The following is a 20596-nucleotide window of genomic DNA, read 5'->3' as shown; positions in this document are numbered from 1 at the left end:
GAGCCGGAGGTGTGGGGGAGGGGTGAAGTATAGGGGAAGTGGGGCTCTCATAATTCAGGCCACAGGGCATTCTCACAGACAAAGCAATTTCCACAAAAAGTGAGTTCACAAAAGTTATGAAATACACCAGGAAATAATCCTCCCTGATGAGTCAGCAGTTACAATAAATAGAATTAAATAGAACACTTATCTGGAAGACATTAGAAAGTACCTATTAAATGATTGGATGTTTCCTCTTAGAATTTTTCATTACAAGTATATAGAGATGCAACTCATTTTTGTGTATTGATTTTATAACCTGCAACTCTGCTGAATTCATTTATTAGCTCTAACTGTTTTGTTTGTTTAGAATCTTTATAGAGTTTTCTATGTATAAGGTCATGTCAGCTACAAATATAGATAATTTTATTCCTTTTCAACCTAGGTGCCTGTAATTTCTTTTTCTTGCCTAATCGTTCTGACTAGAACTTCCAGTACTATGTTGAATAGAAGTGGTGAAAGCAGACATCCTTGTTTTGTTCTTGATATTAGGGGAAAACTTGTCAGTCTTTTACCATTTAGTATATTAGCCGTAGGTTTTTCATAGTTGGTCTTTATTATATTGAGGAAGTTAACTTCTATTCCTAGTTTGTCTTTTAATAAAAGGGGGTTTACTTTTATTTTATTTTGCTGGGGGTTGACTTAAAAAAATTTTTTTTTTGCATCAATTGAAGTCATGTGGTTTTCTATTCACAATAATTTCACACTGATTCTGTTAACGTAGTGTATGTAATGTAGTGATTGATTTTTGTTTGTTGAATCATATTTGCATTCCTGGATAAATCTACTTGGCTGTGGTATGTATTCTTACTGTGATTCAGTAAGAATTCAGTTTGTTAGTATTTTATTGAGGATATTTGCCTCACTATTCATAAAGAATACTGATCTGTAGTTTTCTTACTGTGTCTCTGTCTGGCTTTGGTATCAGGGTAATGCTGGCGTCATAGAATAAGTTTGGAAGCATTCCCTTCTCATTAATTTTTTGGAAGAGTTTGAGGATTGGTGTTAATTCTTTAAATGTTTGGTAGAATTCACCAGTGAAGTCATCTGGTCCTGGGCTTTTCTGTTTTGAAAGGTTTTTGATTACTGACTCAGTCTTCTTACTAGTATAGTTACAGGTTTTTTCAATTTTTCTGTTTATGAATCAGTTTTGGTAGATTATGTTTTTAGGAATTTGTTTCACTTAAGTCATTCAATTTGTTGGTGTACAATTGTTCATAGTCTCTTATTTTTATTTCTGTAAAATTGGTAGTAATGTCTCATCTTTTATTTTTGATTCTAGTAATTTTGAGTCTCTTGGTCAGTCTAAAGGTTGTCAATTTTATGGGTCTTTTCAAAGAAACAATTTTTGGTTTCATTAATTTTCTTTATTTTTATATTCACTAATTTATCTTCACTCTGATCTTTATTATTTCTTTACTTGGGCTAGTTTTGGGTTTTGTTTACTCTTCTAGTTCCATAGACTTATTGAGTTGAGGTCTTCTTTTTGTCCTTTTTTCTTTTGCATTTTATTTTATTATTAGTTACAAGTATATAGTACGTTGGTTAGATATTTATATCATTTATGAAATGATCCCCCTGATTATTATCCATCTGGCTCTACACCTAGCTATTACATTGTTGGCGAGTGCATTCCCGGTGCTTTACTCTGCATCCCTGTGACCATTTCTCAACTACTAATTTGTACTTCTTTAACCCGTCACCCCTTTCTCCCAGTCCCCCAACACCCCTTTCCTCTGGCAGTCACCAGATTGTCCTGTGTATTTGCAAGTCCGTTTTTGATTAGTTTATTCTTTTTGTTCGTTAGATTCTGCATATAAATAAAATCACGTGGTATTTATCTTTCTGACTTATTTCGATCGGCATAGTAATGGCTAGGTTCATCCATGTTGTTGCAAATGGTAGGATTTATTTATTTATTTTTATGACTGAGTAATATTCCATTATATATATGAACCATAGCCTCTTTATCCAGTCTGTTGGTGGGCATTTAGATTGCTTCTATATCATGACTATTGTGGACAGCACCGCCATCAACATAAGGGTGCATAGATCTTTATGAATTAGTGTTTTGGTTTTCTTTGGATAAATACCCAGTAGTGCAATTGCTGGGTCAAAAGGTAGATCCATTTTTAATTTTTTGAGGAGCCTCCAGACTGTTTTCCATAGTGGCTGCACCTATTTGCAATTCCACCAACAGTATAGAAGTCTCCTTTTTCTCCACATCCTCACCAATACTTATTTTTTGACTTATTGATGAGAGCCATTCTGACAGGTGATGATACCTCATTGTGGTTTTAATTTGCATTTCTCTGATTAGTGATCTTGAGCATCTTTTCACATGTCTATTGGCCGTTTGTATTTCCTCTTTGGAGAAACATCTATTTAGATCTTCTGCCCATTTTTAAATTGAAATTTTGTTGTTGTTGAGTTATATGAGTTCTTTATATATTTTGGATATTAATCTCTTATCAGATGTATCATAGGCAAACATCTGTCTTCTCCCATTCAGTAGATTGTCTTTTTGTTCAGTTGATGTTTTCCTTTGCTGTGCAAAAACTTAGTTTAATGTAGTTCCATTTGTTTATTTTTTCTTGTGTTTTCCTTGCCTGAGGAGATATATCCAAAAAGAAATTACTAGTAGCAATATCAAAGTTTACTGCCTATGTTTTCTTCTAGAAGTTTTATGGTTTCTAGTCTTACATTTAATTTGTCTTTAATCCATTTTGAGTCTGTTCTTGTATATGGTATAAGAAGGTTGTCCAGTTTCATTTTTTTTTTGCATATATGTCTTCAGTTTTCCCAACACCATTTATTGAAGAGACAATCTTTACACCATTGTATATTTTTGCCTCCTTTGTCATATATCACTGGCTCTCATTCTGTTCTGTTCATCAAATCTGTTTGTATGCCAGTACCATGCTGTTTGATTACTGTAGCCTTGTAGTATAGTTTGATATCAGGTAGTATGATAACTCCAATATTTTTCTTAAGATTGCCATGGCAATTCAGGATCTTTTATGGTTCCATATAAATTTTTGGATTAATTGTTCAAGTTCTCTGAAAAATCCCATTGATATTTGAGATCTTTTTTTTAAAAATTGTATGTGTTTGCAGCTATAAATTACCCTCATAGCATTGCTTTTGCTGTATCCCATAAATGATAGTATGTTATGGTTTTGTTTTCATTCATCTCAACGTATTTTCTGATTTCCCTTGTGATTTTTGACTCATTGGTTGTTTAAGACTATGTTAACTTCCATGTATGAATTTTCTAGATTTCCTTGGGTTGTTGATTTCCCATTTCATTCCATTGTAATGGAGAAGATTCTTTATAAGAGTTTAGTCTTTTAAAAAAATATTAACACTTGTTGCCTAGCATATGGTCTATCTTGGAAAAATGTTCCATGTATACTTAAGACTATATTCTGCTCTTGGGTTGAGTGTTCTCTATAGGTCTATTGTGTCTGTTTAGTTTATAGTGTTTTCAACTCCTGTTTCCTGTTGATCTGTTTAGTATTGTATCTATTATTGAAGGTGGGACTACAGAGTTTCTGTTTGAGATAAAATATTCTGGAAGTAGATGTGATGGTTACACTTTGTAAATGTACTTAATCCCACTGAATTGCACACTTAAAAATAGTTAAAATTATTGGATGTAAAGTAAGGAATCAGAACTCAAAAAAAATTCTAAGACTGGGGGGGGAGCAGGAATGCTCATTTGGAAAGCGAACCAAAGAACTACTGGAAATATAAATTATAGTTATGGAATTTAAGAACTTAATGAGTTAGAGTGATGTTTAGACACAGCCGAATATAGAATTAATGAGCTGGGGCATCTGATAAGATAACCAATAATGAAGTTCCTAGAAATAAGAGATGAAAAATACGAAAGAAGTTGAGATATAGAGACTAGAAATAGAAAATTCAAAATGTATATAAAAGTAGTTTCTGGAGAGATTAAAATAACAAGGGAAAGTCAATATTTGGAGAGATGAGGCTAGCATTTTACAAATAAATGAAAGACATGACCACATAGATTCAGGAAGCCCAATGAATGCCAAAGACAAAGAGAAGATCTTAAAAGCAACCAGAGTGAAAAAGATTCTTGCAAATAATCAAACAGAGCAAACTTTACTACAGCAGCAGTAGAGGCCAGATAATAGAAAACATCTTCAGAGTACTTCTGTAAACCTAGAAATATTGACCAAAATAAACAATTTTGGAGGGCAAGAGGGAGAACAAAAATTTTGGATAATTTGTAGGTGGAAGGATATAGTTGGAGTTTGTATTTTAAGTCTTACACTGTTTGGAAAGAGGGAACACTAAAAGACTTAAATAAGATGTTAAATATATTTCTGTATTAAATATATTAAAACCAAATTTCTCAATGTTTTTAAAAGTTTAAAATGTTTGGAAATATATGAGAATGACTCCATGACCTTAGGGAAGAGTTTAAGATATAAAATGCGCAAAGTTTAAAAGAAAATATTGTTAAGCATGATTACATAAAAATTAAGAACCTGTGTTTTTCATAAAACACTGGTAAAAGGCATGAGTATTTAACAGAAGTAGAAACCTGAATGGCAAACAGACATGAAAAAATGCTGAACCTCATTAATAAACTAGGAAATCAAAGTTAAATGGAATGCTATTTTTTACATCCATTAGACTGGATGTTACATCACAAGAAGTGTGATAGTGGCTGTGTTGGCAAAGATGTAGAAAAAACTTTATTCATTGTTGGTGGAAATGCGAATTGTTACAGTCACTTTATTAAATAGTTTGGCCGTCTCCAGTAAAGTTGAGCATGAGCATGCTATGAACTCTGACATAGCCGTTCTGTTCTCAGGTGTCTACCCGAGGGACTTGCACAAAAGTATAGTTAATTAAGGCAACAAAACAGCAGCAGAAAAATAGGTGAAGAGGTGTACTGCTTGGTACCAGACCCCAGGTCTGCCACTTACCAGTTTTGTGACCTTTTATGTTACCTAATCTCATTGTGATTCAATTTCCTTTTATGCAAATATAGTATTTACCCCACATAGGGTTGGTATGAGGATTAAATTACTTGTGACTGTTATTTAAGTGTGAGTTATATGTAACAATATAGATGAAAGTTTGAGTAAAATAACCAAATTGCAGAAAAATATATACAGTACCATGCAATTTATATAGTTCAAAGCATATAACATTTAGCAAGTTTTACAAGAAAATTGTTAAAACTTAGGAATATAGGTACTCTTTGTGGAGGGAGGACGCAGGTGGGACAAGGAGGGACATGGGAGGTTTCTATTTAAGCTCGGTGGTGGATCATAGGTGATTTTTATTTTCTTTGGCTGGACTATACATGTTTATATGTATTGTTTCGTAATGAAAGCAAAGTAAGTTTAGGATATATGGAGTTGAATATTTCTTTGATGGAGGACTTATTAAAGCATTAATAATGGTAATTGTGCATTGTGAGCTTCAAAGAGGAATGTAGACATTTTAGTGTTCCCCACTTGGTCATAGAACCTTTTGGATTTAACAGCTGAAGTAGGACTATATTATGTGATTGTTGCTCTTTAGCTTAAGTTTTAATGGCTAAATAGGATTCTTTTTCGCAGATGCACAGGTATTTTATTTAACTAAACCATCTACTATTACACACTTAGTTTATTTGCATTTTTAATCTTTTGACCAGCATTGAAATATTTTATTGAATTTTTTTTTCCACAAGACTGAAGTCTTTGCTTTGATTTTTGTGAAAATGGTTTTTTCTCCCTGAAATGTATTATTCCATTTCCTTTACTATAGGAAGGGATTGTTGAAAATCTTTTCAAATGGGCCCGAGAGGCTGATCAGCCATTGAGGACATATTCTACTGGACTGTTAGGAGGTGCTATGGAAAATCAAGACATTGCTGCCAACTACAGGGATGAAAATTCACAGCTGGTAAGGACTATGTCAAAATGAATTTTTGTGTAAGATGTGAGAGTATTCACAAGTTTTTCCTTGCTACCTGAACTTGAATAGGTAGATCATTTATTACCTTGTTTCTGGAATGTAGCTATAATTTCAACATTTAAGGATTATTTTTTATGAGTTTTGATTTTATTTTTTAATTTGAAAATAACTTAGTTTGTCAAGGATCACGATAGTTCATATATCAGATATAGTACTATTTCCTTTTGCTCCTCAACATTTGAATTATGAAAGTTTTTAAACATAGAGCAAAACTGAAAGATTGAAAGAATTTTACAGTGAATAGCTATATATACACCACTTAAACTGAACATTTCACTATACCTATTCCATATTCATACGTCTACTCCGCTCTCCACCCATCTTTTTTTTTTTTAACTGCAATTCAAAGTAAATTGCAGACATAATTCCTCCATCTCTTTAAAACTAAGCACAGTCACAATATGACATTTTAGGTTTGGCCCCAAAAATAAATACTTAAAAGGAAAAGTAAAAAATAAATGGTGAACTTGAATGTAATCATGTGTAATGTAGATGACAGTGTCTAACAATGTAACTTACAACTGATAGAAGTTTGAGAAACTGTCACATTTGATTTTCAAAGACACTTCAAAAAAATTGTGAATAATCTAGTGTCTCTTTCTTTAAGCGTGGTGGTCCAGCCCAGCTTGATCCAGAGAAATTGGTTGTGAATGATGTGTTTTATGTGCAGATCTTCTGGTGTGGGTTCTCTGGGAAATTTTATGGGGAATGAGACTTTTAGCTGTTGCTTATTTCATCAAGCTATAGAAATCAAGTCAACATATTTATTACATCTTTACTATTACCAGGCATTAGGATAACTGCGTGAGTAATCTAGTTCTCTGTATATGGGAATAAAAATTATTAAGAATCGTTTAAATTAAGATGCAGTAGAGACAACCCCTTTTATTCTAATATCTGTTGTTAGGTAGCAATAGTGCTTCGAAGACTGCGGGAGCTACAGCTTCAGGAAGTAGCTTTGCGGCAAGAAAGTAAGCGACCCAGCCCACGAAAGCTCTCCTCTGAACCCCTTTTACCTCTGGATGAAGAAGCTGTGGACATGGACTATGGCGACATGGCTGTAGATGTAGTGGATGGAGAACAAGAGGAAGCCTCTGGAGACATGGAGATCTCTTTTCATCTTGATTCAGGCCACAAGACCAGTAGCAGAGTAAACTCGGCAACCAAACCTGAGGAAGGAGGATTGAGGAAAAACAAGTCTACAAAACAGGGTGACAGAGAGAGCTTTAGGAAAGCCAAGCAAAAGTTGGGTTTCTCCGCATCTGATCCAGATCGCATGTTTGTTGAGCTGTCTAATAGCAGCTGGTCAGAAATGTCCCCCTGGGTGATTGGCACCAATTATACCCTTTATCCTATGACTCCTGCTATTGAGCAGCGACTTATACTCCAGTATTTGACCCCTCTAGGAGAGTATCAGGAGGTAAGCTTATTGGGACGAATGCTGTTCACACTTTGAGATTACCGTGTTTATTTCTGTGATATTTTATGGTAGCATTTTATACATTGATGTGTTTTTACTCTAATACAAAAAAGTCTTTGCCCCAACTGATAAACTCGTAGGCAGGTCACTTCTGATAAGGCCTGTTTGATCAAAGTGTGTTTGTATGTTTATCTTCGTAAAGGAGGTGGGGAAGAGGTACCTCATTTCTTTAATCTTCTGTCCTCATAATGGAATAGAGAATAGGTGAAAATAAAGCCAAACGTTCAGACTTGTTTTTGGACTTTATTTCAGTTACTTCCCATATTTATGCAACTTGGATCACGGGAGTTGATGATGTTCTATATTGACCTGAAACAAACTAATGACGTCCTGCTTACATTTGAGGCACTCAAGGTAAAGTTCTTAAAAATATTTGGTCAGTGAGCATTTTATTGACATGGGTGTGCCTATGTGTTTTGTTATATAGCATCTCTAGGTTTTATTGCTCAGGTCTTTCTATTGCTAGATATGTCAAAATAGGAACAAATTCTTATTTAGATAGAAGAGGTGAGGCTTACCAGGTGCCTCTGCAGAAATTCAGGGTTAAATGTTACAGTAGAAATTGGATCCAGACCTAGGAGTGACCTCAGTTGTTGTTGTGGCTGAATAGAAACGGAGAACTCTACACTACAGTACCTTATATCATACTGCCTTTTAGCTATTCTCTCTGGCAGCCAACAACTTTTTTTTCTAAATTCTTAACTATACATATTGTATATAGACTGAGGTGAACAAAATGTAAACCAGCAAACGAGGAAAGAAATAGTGGCAGACCCAAATTTAGTAAAGGTAAATGATTTCCTAGGTTGCAAAGTGGCTAAATATAGGAGAGCAGCAGGTAAATCTAGCCCACCAAATCCATACCTATGATAATTAAGGTAATCTGAATGATGAGAGATAAGTTGAATGAATAACATTAGGGCTGTCATACAGGTTCTATTCAACAGGTAACTAATGAACAAAGGACCATTTTGTGTTGTTTACAGTATCAAGTAAATAAGACTGTTCTTTATGGTTTGGTTAAGAGAGACAGGCATGTAAACTTATGATTTCTTCTAGATATTATAGAAGTTGTGAAAAAATTGGACACAGAAAAGGAAGTGGTCTGTTCTCTCTGAGAAATAGTAGTTTTCCAAGAACAACCTCTGAAAAATAGATATGCTCTCTGGGTCTTTAAAATTATAACTTCATTCTTGATATTCCAGAGCCATGGTGTCCAATAGAACTTACTGTGATAATAGAAATGTCTACGTCTGTGCTGTTCAGTTCAGTGGCTACTAGCCATATATGAGCACTTAAAGTACCTAGGGCCACAGAGGCACTGAATTTTTACTTAATTTTAATTAATGTTAATTAACTAGCTATATATAGCAAGTGTCTACTGCATTGGACAGCACAGTTCCAGAGTATATTGAAATGAAATCGAAACAAAAAATTCACCTTCGAGACCCCAGAGAGTCTAAATTTGGAGAAGGTCAGACATATATTAGAGTAACGTGTGTCCATGGGTGGGATGTGTGTATAGGTGTGTAAACTCATGATTATACTTTGAACCACAGGATAAAGCTGGAGGTCATAGTTGTCTACAGTGACCCAAAAGTATTACTTTCAGATGCAGCATTTGGTCCTGAACAGGAGATAGTAGAAGAAGGGATTTGGATGTTGCTATTTTTATAGGTTTTTGTATGAGGAATTGTTAATAGGTGGTGTTTATGGGATTTACGAAAATAAAGATGAACAGGGAAAAAATCACAAAAGAGAGGGAAATAAAAGTGTGGAAAGATATGTATGTTGTTTGTTCAAAAGGAAGACTTGTGTAGGAGAAGAGACAGTTGAAGTTAGTAAATTGAAGAACTAGAACTTTATGGAGATTGACTATAAGGAGAGAAAATAGAATCTTTGCCCACATGACTGAGATGAGCCAGGTTATGGGGCTGTGTTGAGCCAAACAGAATTAAGGTTCTCAGTAAAGGCCGTGCCTGCCTGTTCTGTTTCCCCTCCTATCTATCCTGGCAGTGGAACTGCCACTTTATGGTAGTGACGTTATGGGAAAAACCATACGCAGTGACCTAAGTTTTAGAGGAGAACCATACATGGCGTAGCTGCTTCCTGGGGGAAGGACTGGGTGCAAGTGTGATAGAGGTTTGTATAACAGACAAAAAAAAAAAAAAAAAAAGTAAAGAGGGAAGGAATTTGAATTATTGTAAGGGTCAGTCTGAGTTTGGGTTTTGCGAGAACTTGTGAAGAGGGTACAATATCTGTTGTTTTTGCCGTTGACCTTGGCGAGATCCACACAGGTACCAAGTCGTAATTGTAAATCTGTATTGTCTTGTCTACCTTGTGCCTGCATCACCACCCGGAAGACACGTTGACATGAGAAACAGGAGGGGGAGCTCTAGCTCTCCCAAGGCCCCTCCACTTTGGCCTGTGTTCAGAGTCATCAGGCAGCCTGCAGCTTGCATTGCACTCCCTGCCTTTAAAATTGCCCAGGAGACAGAGTCTACCAGAGAGGCTATTAGGAGTGGAATAGGAAGTTAACAAAAAGATAACAGACTTTTAAAAGTCTATTTAAAGTGCATTCTGATTATTTCTTTAAATTTACTAGTTTTGATAATTTGCTGATGTATTTAGGATTCACTTAAATGAAGGCAAAAGCTTGGGGTTTTATTAGATGATGAGTCAGTGACTGAGCCAAAGCTAGAACATAGAACTTGGTTATGTTAATAGGATTAAAAGGGGAAGGTTAACAAAATCCTTTAGAGAAGCTATGTAATAATAAAATGGTTGTAATATTAAGTCATTACTTACAGTAGTATTTTTCATTTTTTGTGAAAACTTTTTGCATTGGAAAGGAATGTTCTGGAATCTTAGAGCATTTTCTTGTTTGTTCCCCTTAAGCAATATTGGTTTTACTTCTATCGTGAAGAAGTGGTTTTCTACTTCAGAGGATTCCTCGTATTTAGCAGCTTAATTTAATATTTTGTGAATTGATCGTGTGATTGTTTTAGATTGTTCCATGGTAACATGTGTCTTCTTTCTTTAGCACCTAGCATCTCTCTTGCTCCATAACAAGTTTGCCACAGAATTTGTTGCACATGGTGGAGTACAGAAATTACTGGAAATTCCTCGTCCTTCTATGGCTGCAACTGGTGTATCTATGTGCTTGTATTACCTGTCCTACAACCAGGATGCCATGGAGAGAGTAAGTCCAGTCTATTCAGGTGTATGAGATTGAGTTGGGGGCAGTCTAGCATATTCACAGAACAACTTTTGGATAAGAAAAAATGAATAGTTGGAGTAAATCTTAATGAAAGAAGCAAGGACCCTGAATGTCTGGTCTTTACAAAACAATCTAAAAATGTAAAATTGTTTAGGAAAGGCCCCCCCGCCCCTTTTTTTTTTTCCCTTACTCTGGGATTAGTGGCGGGGGTGAGTCCTGATGGATTGAGGTCTCGGAACTCTGTTTAGTTTTTGCCATTTCAGTTATGTTAGGATTAGTCTTCAGGCTCTCAGTGGAGTTATATCTTGCATTTTTTAGTCAGTTTATTATAAAAACAACAGCTGATACCTTGTGTATGTTAATAGTTTGTGGTAGAGTTAGTAAAATCATTCCAGTTGTTCTCAGGGCTTAAAGGGTCCCAGTCTAGTTCTTCTGTTTTTACAGTTTAGAATTTTTTTGTTTACTGATTTTTAAAAAGTGTAAGTAGATCATACAATGGGTTCCTAGCCACCCCTAGGGAAGCTCTTGTTATTTCTATGCCTGGTATATCTTTCTAATATTCTATGTGGTGTGGCTTTTTTAGTAGAGAGAAATTGAAAAATTCTTTTGGGGCTCTGCCTTTATTCATCTTTACATGTGTATTAATAAGGTAACTTTTTAAAATTGTTTTTCCCTCTTGAGATCAACATTATGCAAGGGTATGTAGTCTTTTAGACTAGTAACCTAATCTGCGTGCATATAAATAAAAAGCAGTTATGGCTGAGATAGAGAAAAAGTACCAAGCAGACCCGGGGAGCGCTTTAGAGTTCCTTGTCTGACCCCCAGGAGACATCAGAATGTGTGTGAATGGATCAGTGAGTGAAAGGATGCTCAACTTGTCAACTGTAGTACCCTCATGCTCAGCCACTTTTATCACCCTGGGGAAGGCCCTTACCTCTCTGCGTCTTTTCCTCATCCGTTAATTGGGATGCTTACTGATGTAACTGAGCATTGCAATCATGGAAGGATGTAAATATTTGCAAAATTTGGTACTCAGTATAGATTGAATTTAAACGTTTGTCTAAATGTAGGTTTTTTTAGGTTTGGAGTAGATTGTTATAAAATTTCATTTGTAACTTAAGCTTTAAACTCAGAATGACTTAACTAGGAATGATCATTTTGCAAAAATATCTATCTACACTGGTGAATTTTTCTTTCCTTTCAAAGGTTCCTTTACCCCGAATTTTAAAAATTGTTTTTTATTTTTTGTAGGTTTGTATGCATCCCCACAATGTTCTCTCCGACGTGGTGAACTATACGCTCTGGTTAATGGAATGTTCTCACGCCTCAGGATGCTGCCATGCTACCATGTTTTTCTCCATCTGCTTCTCCTTCCGGGCCGTGTTGGAACTCTTTGACCGCTATGATGGTCTTCGTCGTCTTGTGAACTTGGTGAGGTTCTTCAGTAGCTTCTCTTTGCAAGGAGTAGGGGTCCTGCTTATCTTGGTTGGCCTTCAGCAGCACTGAGGAGAGGAAGCTTCTGACTGGGGGCTTTTGCTGTCATTCTTTGTGGATGAAGTCTTTTTTTCCTCCCCCCTCAGTCACAACTTTCTCCACCTCTTAAGTGTTTAGAGGATATATCATTTTAGACAAGCCTCAGATATAGTAATCTTATAGGGGGAGTTGCTGTCAATAATCTTGATCTTTCTAAAAGCAAAAGGTTTTATGCTTGTTTGTCTTTAAACATGATTGAAAACTGTAAGTTTTTAAATATGGGTTTAATATTTTGCTTTCTTTTGGTTACTCTTACTTAACATGAATAGACAGATGTGCTTTGATGGTTGTCAGTCTTGTTGAATATGACAGTTAACTGACATCTTTTCCCTCCCTTTACTTTTCTCTTCCTGTTTATTCCCCACCCCTCTTTGCCCTATTCTTTTGCTTCTTAATAGATCAGTACTTTGGAGATTCTAAATTTGGAAGATCAGGGTGCGCTTCTGAGTGATGATGAAATATTTGCTAGCCGCCAAACTGGGAAACATACCTGTATGGCCTTGCGCAAGTACTTTGAGGCTCACCTGGCCATTAAATTGGAACAAGTGAAGCAGTCACTTCAGAGGACCGAGGGTGGCATTCTTGTCCATCCTCAACCCCCATACAAGGTGAGAGGACCTTGACTTAAAAGGGAACGTTAACATATTCTAGCAATCCTGGGCCTGAAACTCACATTCACATCAGTGGAATCTATGTGGGATATACATTGTTGGATTATATTTGCCCTGTTGTGGAGGCAGAATCCCTGAAAATGGATGTAACAGGTGAATTTCAAGGATTTATTTTGTTCGCAGTTGTAGATTGCTACTTCTCTGGAATATTAGAACTAAAAGATGAACTGAGGTGTGTGTAAAAGGGCTGTCTTTAATGAAAAGTACTAGGTGGCCTACTTGTGTGAAATTTCTGAAAGGGTGAATCTATAACTCCACTTCTCTCATTTTTGAACTCGATATGTTTTGGGATTAAGATTAGTATCTGCATGTTTTAAAAATCACAAATTGAAAAGAAACCAATTATTTTACATGGTGCTTTTTTCCCTTAAGCTGTGAAATACATGCACCAACAAATTGAATATTTTGTTACCTTTTTGGACAAAATGTATTGTGAGTTCAGTTATAAATGAAATTAAACGTATCAGTATTTCACATGTAGGCCGTTGACTCAAAAATTGTGGAATTCAAAAGCTATTTCTTAGCTTTATTGTTAAACTTGTTGGCCATTGTGCTGTGCTGGGGAAAATAGCGGGCAGATGATAAAGTTCTTTAATGATATGTGTCTCTTCTTATAGGCATGTTCGTATACTCATGAACAGATTGTGGAAATGATGGAGTTTTTGATAGAATATGGCCCAGCACAGCTATATTGGGAACCAGCTGAAGTCTTTCTCAAACTTTCTTGTGTCCAACTCTTGTTGCAGCTTATTTCTATTGCCTGCAATTGGAAGACCTATTATGCAAGGTGGGACCACAGAAAGGTTTCAAATGAAGTTATATTCTTCATGTTTTTTGCTGAAGTTGATGTTGGTTTGCACATGGTATATGCTTAACAAACCTTGGTCGAACTGAACTGAAATTTTGGGCTCGAATCTGAGAAACTATAGATTAAGCATAATGATATTTTTAATTTACTGAGTGTTCGTTTATATTTGTGGTCTTGGTCATTATAAATACTGCACAATAGGCATCAGTGTCTGTATTCTGAGAAGTTCCATGGCAACAGCTGCAGAGGTGAGGTTGAAGTCCTTTTTTGAGACTGGAGTTTAGTATTTGGTACTTAGACTTTAAATGTGTCTCTACTGCTTGACAACTGTATATAATGTTTATCTTCACATAAAACTTTGCTTTTGTCGTGATTTTCACAGTTCATTTGAAAGCAGAGCAGAGCAGGACAAAGCTCAGAAAAAGACAGCTGATAGAATCAGGAGGTTTGGGTGGGTTCTATAGGAGAATGATGTAAAAAGAATTAAAACTGTATTTTGGAAAAGACAGAGTCTGAAGAGAAAATACTAAAACAAAGTTTATATATATAGTGATACTTGACCTTCTTTCCCTATCTGCCTACTGCCATGAAGATGAGAGGCTTATTTATGGTGTATGTAGCTTGTTTGCTAAGTCCCAGGATATTAAATCTAGGGGGATATTTTTGGAGCAGCCATTTTCAAACTTTTTGGTCTCAGGACCACTTTATCATATTAAAAATGACTGAGAACTCCAAAGAGCTTTTGGTTTTGTGTTATATCTATTGATATTTACCATGTTAGAAATTAAAACTGAGAAAATGTGAAAATATTTATGAATTTCTTTAAAAATAATATGACTCCATTGCATGTTAGCATTTTTTATGAAAAGTTTTCTAAATAAAACCAGGTTTTAGCAAGTTTTTAAAATGTCTGGCTTAATATCTCATCTGCTTCTGTGTTCGGTGTTTTGTGACGTAACATGGTATAGCCACTGGAAAACTCCATTATATACTCATGAGATAGAATGAGAAAAGAAAATAACAGTATTATGAACAGTTTTTATATTGTAGGACCTTCTGAAAGAAGTCTCAGAGACCCCCAAGGGTTCCCTAACCGCACTTTGAGAACTGCTGTTCTAGAGCATTAAAGAAGGTTGTTGTGTTTACTTGGAGAACTTTGTTTAAAAGATGATGAAAGCTCAATTATAACAATGGTTATAAATACATTTTTGGATTGGTAAATCCGTATTTGGGTTATTAAGAAAATATAAATATGTTTGGATATAAATTTATTTTTAAAAATAGAATTAAATACTTGTTTTTGCTTAGAATATATAAAACCTTATAAAGAGGAAATTATTCTTAGCCACTATTAATTTCTTCACATTTTTTCTATAATATGTGTAAATATACATAATTGAGATAATATTTAATCAAATTAATCTTTTTTGAAATATTTCAAAATATAGAAAGGTATAGAGAATAACATAACAACCACTCCATACCCAGGGGGGCATGTTGCTGTCTTTACTTCTTTCTCAGTTTCTATGTTCTGTTTCTCCAGAGTGACCAGTCTTCACAATTTGGAGTGCTTTCTCTTCATTCATGTTTTTATACTTCACATTTGTGTGTGTGCATAAACAATATAGTACTCTTTTTTGTATGTTTTTAAGTTATATGAATATCTGTATACATCTTTTGCAGCTTTTTTCATGCTTATGTTTTTGAGATTTATACATATTGATATTTATTTGAACTCTTATATTTCTGTCTGCAGTTTATTCTCCTGTTGATGGACATGTATGTGGGGGTTTTTTGTTTGCTTTTTTGCTATCAAATGAGTGGTACTATGAACCTCCTTTTACAAGTCTCTAAAGGGTATGCGTACATCCTGGGTTGTAGGGTGTCTGCATTTCATCTTTATTGGATGTTGCCAAATTGATTGGAAAATAATCACACCATTTTCTTCTCCCAGCAGCAGTATATGGGAGTTTTCATTTTTTTACCTTCTTGCCAATACTTGGTATTATCACATTTGAAATTTTGTATCTTATGTTTTCTGTTTCATTAATGTTGTATTTTGAGTCTTTTCCCTTTAACATTTCTTTGAAAAGTTATCAGTAGCTACAGAGTAGTTGATCGTATGAGTGTGTCATACTTAACACATGTGTTTCTGTTGTCTATGTAGATTTTCTCCTTTGCTATTTAAAATGTGATAATGGACATTTTAATACATAAATACTTGTTTGTACTTGATTATTTCCTTAGGACAGAGTCAAAGAGGTGAAATTCCAGGGCCAAAGGTTATGAACATTTTAAGAATCTTATTTCATATTTCCAGATTATTTTCTTTAAAAAGTGTCCTAATTTCCCCCCGCCACCGAAAGTTTGAGAGCGTTCGTCTCTATACATCCGTAACAGCATTGAGGATTATCTTTTGTTTTCAATCTTTACCGTTTGATAGGTGAAAATTTCATCCCCATGTTTTTTGAAAGTAATGTCATGGTAACTTACAAATCTTCATGTTATAGAGCCATACAGGTAGTAGTTCTGATCCATTGTCTGTCTGTCTGCACCCCCCCCCTTTTTTTAACTATATTGTTTCTTGTGGCTATATCCTATTTCCTTTTGACTAATTCTTCTTCCTGTCTAGGAATGACACTGTGCGCTTTGCTTTGGATGTCCTGGCTATTCTTACTGTTGTGCCAAAAATCCAGCTCCAGTTGGCGGAATCAGTAGATGTGCTGGATGAGGCTGGCTCCACCATCTCCACTGTAGGTAGGTTGTACCTTGCCATTTTTGTTATTGCTTGGTCAGGATTTGTTTTCCTTTGCTGTTCTGGTTGTGGTTACTTACCTGACCTAATTTCGCAGTCTTAGAACAGAAATTGGTAGAGGAGGGTGCCTTTTCTGTCTCTTCTAAGTTATGGCAGACAGCTTCATGTAAGGGAGTTGTGCTAGTGGTCTCAGGTTTTCATAGTGGTACGAACATTTCTCCTATGATGGTACATGTGTAGTCCTGAAAACCTTTTACTCTGCAGAGTCTTGCGCTAAAAATAGGGCTTATAGGAAAAATGGTTGGGGCAGACAGTAAGAAATAACTTAAGCAACTTTGTAATTTAAGCTTTAATAAAATCAGTAATTGGCAAGCCTCTCAGAATGGATAGAAACTCATACACAAAAACAAAAGGAAAATACATTCTGTTTGAAAATACACTTATTAAGAGCATTGCTGATGAGGGCTGCTGCTAAGGTGAGCATGGAAAGCAGCCTGACTGGCTGAGGGTCCTTGGGTGCACCACTGTGAGGAGAAAGCCAAAGGCACAGCCACTTGTTTTTAACTTTTATCACGTAGAGCAGAAGATTCCTGCTGGCACTATAGCAGCCAGCCGAGGGTTTTTTCTTACCTGCTGCAGGTTTAACTTTGTACCACTAATTTTGCTCTCCTTATGTAGGAAAAATTGCACGTGAACTTTGGCGAGTTCCACATAATACTGACATCATTCCCCCATTTAACAACTGCATATGAGGTGCTGCATCTTGAAGCTACATTATAGTAGACCTGATTGTATTTTATACAAACAAGTCCTTGTACTTTTTACAAAAGTATGGTAGTTTTCTTTTAAATGGAGCAAAATGAATAGAACTTTAAATTTTGACTGTGGAGCAACCACTGAAGTTCACCATTAGTTTTATAAGGGATAATATAAAATGTTTTATTTTGTTTTTCTTTCAATAGGTATCAGCATTATTTTGGGAGTGGCTGAGGGTGAGTTCTTTATCCATGATGCTGAAATTCAGAAGTCAGCACTTCAAATTATCATCAATTGTGTGTGTGGCCCGGATAACCGGATCTCCAGTATTGGCAAGTTTATCTCTGGAACACCTCGGAGGAAGCTGCCTCAGACTCCCAAAAGTAGCGAGCACACCCTGGCCAAGATGTGGAATGTGGTCCAGTCCAACAATGGCATCAAGGTGCTCCTGTCCTTACTGTCCATCAAGATGCCCATCACAGATGCAGACCAGATCCGGGCTCTGGCATGCAAGGCCCTAGTGGGCCTGTCTCGAAGTAGCACTGTTCGGCAGATCATCAGCAAGCTGCCCCTTTTCAGCAGCTGCCAGATCCAGCAGCTGATGAAGGAGCCTGTGTTGCAGGACAAGCGCAGTGACCATGTTAAGTTCTGCAAGTATGCTGCTGAGCTCATTGAGCGGGTGTCAGGAAAGCCGCTTCTCATTGGCACTGATGTGTCCCTGGCACGCCTGCAGAAAGCAGATGTTGTTGCCCAGTCCAGGATCTCCTTCCCCGAGAAGGAGCTGCTTCTGTTGATACGAAATCATCTTATTTCTAAAGGGCTTGGGGAGACGGCCACTGTGCTGACGAAAGAGGCTGACCTGCCCATGACTGCTGCCTCCCATTCTTCTGCCTTCACCCCAGTCACTGCTGCTGCTTCTCCTGTCTCTCTTCCCCGAACCCCTCGCATCGCCAATGGCATTGCAACTCGACTGGGCAGCCATGTAGCTGTGGGTGCCACTGCCCCGCCCGCCCCCACTGCCCATCCTCAGCCACGGCCCCCCCAGGGTTCACTAGCTCTACCTGGCCCGTCTTATGCAGGCAACTCCCCTTTGATTGGTAGGATCAGTTTTATTAGAGAGAGACCATCACCCTGCAATGGCAGGAAAATCAGAGTGTTGCGGCAGAAGTCGGACCATGGCGCCTACAGCCAGAGCCCAGCCATAAAGAAACAGTTGGACAGACATCTTCCTTCCCCACCTACGCTGGACAGTATCATCACAGAATATCTTAGAGAGCAGCATGCGCGCTGCAAGAACCCAGTTGCCACCTGCCCTCCTTTCTCTCTCTTTACTCCTCATCAATGTCCTGAGCCAAAACAGAGGCGGCAAGCGCCAATAAACTTTACCTCAAGGCTAAACCGCAGGGCATCATTTCCAAAGTATGGCGGGGTGGATGGAGGATGCTTTGATAGGCACCTTATCTTTAGCAGGTAAGGAGGGGCTGCCTCAATCCCTGGGGATTGGAATGATTTGGGTCATATCAGCAGAAGGCGATTACCCCGAAAGCCCTTTTTTGGCCTGAAATACCAGTCAGTGATTGTTGCTTTGAATAGACGAGCAATGTGACTGTATCCTGTTTTGTCAATCATGGATTCCTTTTGTGATTGTTGGCAATCTATCGATGTACTATATGTTCTTGTTGCAACTAGTGTGTTTTCTAGAACCCATGGAACATGCTGTCTTTAGGCTTCCCAAGTCATTTCTGTGCTGGTCTAAGTTATGTTCACTTCTGGTTCTTTACAACTCTTATGTAAAGGTCATGGGATTATAAGTTTGAAACATGGGAATTTTTGTTATTGTCTAAACCTGTAAGTGGAGGAGGTCCTTTTCTATCATTTAAAATGAAAACTGCTAAAGGTCACTGATATTTTGGAAGAACTCATTTGAAACATAAATGCTGTGTTTTTTCTTTCATCCTTCTAGCAAAGTGTTCTGAGTCCTTGCACATTCTTTGTCTCTGATTTATTTATTTATTGTTTGGCTTAGGTTCCGTCCTATTTCAGTGTTCCGGGAAGCCAACGAGGATGAGAGTGGCTTCACCTGCTGTGCATTCTCAGCACGCGAGCGATTCCTGATGCTTGGCACCTGCACTGGGCAGTTGAAGCTCTATAATGTGTTCAGTGGACAGGAGGAGGCCAGCTATAACTGTCACAACTCGGCCATCACACACCTTGAGCCTTCCAGGGTAAGAGCTCCATCCTAAGTTGTTCTCGGTCATTCTTTTACAATGGGTTTGTGAACTTTGGGCCAGTTTGCTCCCTGGCTGCCTGTGTTTATACATAAAGTTTTATTGGAACATAGCTATGCTCATGTTTATGTATTGGCTGTGGCTTCTTCTGTGTTATAATGGCAGAGTTGAGTAGTTGTGACACAGACCATATGGCCCACAGAGCATAAAGTGGCCTTTGAAGTAAAAAATTTGCCAACCCCTGTTCTAAGACCTTCAGAGAGAGAGAGAGAGAGAGAGAAAATTGTGTGTGTGTGTGTGTGTGTGTTTAATTTGCCTCAGTTTACGATGATCACAAGAATTTTTTATTAGAAATCTCAAAAGTATTGTGAATTTTTAGAAAAATAAGCATTATATGGTTATGACTGGTCTTAGTTTATTAGTACTATTCTGTGGATGGACTTGACACATTTGCTATTCCTAAAAGTCAGGAATGTTAAGATGACAAGGATAATTTTCCTGATTTTAGAGTAAAGGCGGCTCATTCTTTATTGGGCTTTCTCTTTGAAAAACATTTAGGAGTCCTAGCTAGAAAGTCTATAACATGTTTTCAGTTGACTGATATTTCAGATGAGACTAAGGAGTACTGCCACATATTAAGAAATGATGAACCATCTTGACATCTTTCCAACTTGTTTTTCCCCTACCTTTGGAAATAACTGTATTTTATGTTACTAGGTCAGGAGGATTTAATATCTTAAATTTTCTAGGACACTGCAGGTATGTGTACTTAAATCCTAGCAGCTTTTGACCATTTATTTCTCGGTTCTGGGGAGTTTTTCTCTTCTCTTTATAATCCAACAGTATTTTTTAACCTTGTATTTTAAAATGCTAATGGTAGATAGTGATATCTGTATATATACGAACACAAGGTTACTGACCTTGGGCTCCTCCTCTTTTTAGGATGGGTCCTTGCTGCTGACATCTGCGACTTGGAGCCAGCCTCTGTCTGCACTTTGGGGAATGAAATCCGTATTTGATATGAAGTATGTATCTACTTTTACAACCTAGTCTGTTTTTCAGTTTACTTAATTATACCCCGTCTTTCATTCAATTCT

At 36.8% G+C, this 20596-nt stretch overlaps 1 protein-coding gene across 4 annotated transcripts in view; it reads left to right on the top strand.

Moving 5' to 3' along the window:
- DCAF1 (DDB1 and CUL4 associated factor 1) overlaps positions 1-20596 on the top strand; it is a 61387-nt gene that overhangs the window by 18033 nt on the left and 22758 nt on the right. For all 4 annotated transcript variants that reach the window (XM_039837888.1, XM_039837887.1, XM_039837884.1 and 1 more), the window contains exons 6-16: positions 5839-5976; positions 6956-7468; positions 7781-7882; positions 10572-10730; positions 12000-12179; positions 12680-12889; positions 13570-13739; positions 16393-16517; positions 17478-18741; positions 19298-19496; positions 20442-20524. In XM_039837888.1, the coding sequence (XP_039693822.1) occupies positions 5839-5976; positions 6956-7468; positions 7781-7882; positions 10572-10730; positions 12000-12179; positions 12680-12889; positions 13570-13739; positions 16393-16517; positions 17478-18741; positions 19298-19496; positions 20442-20524 (3143 nt within the window). The remainder of the gene's footprint in view (positions 1-5838; positions 5977-6955; positions 7469-7780; positions 7883-10571; positions 10731-11999; positions 12180-12679; positions 12890-13569; positions 13740-16392; positions 16518-17477; positions 18742-19297; positions 19497-20441; positions 20525-20596) is intronic.

Source organism: Pteropus medius, unplaced genomic scaffold (genome assembly GCF_902729225.1).
Source record: "Pteropus medius unplaced genomic scaffold, Ma_sr-lr_union100, whole genome shotgun sequence".
Lineage (NCBI taxonomy): Eukaryota > Metazoa > Chordata > Mammalia > Chiroptera > Pteropodidae > Pteropus > Pteropus medius.
The sequence above is the reverse complement of the archived record's forward strand: the minus strand, read 5'-3'. Positions and strand labels throughout refer to the sequence as shown.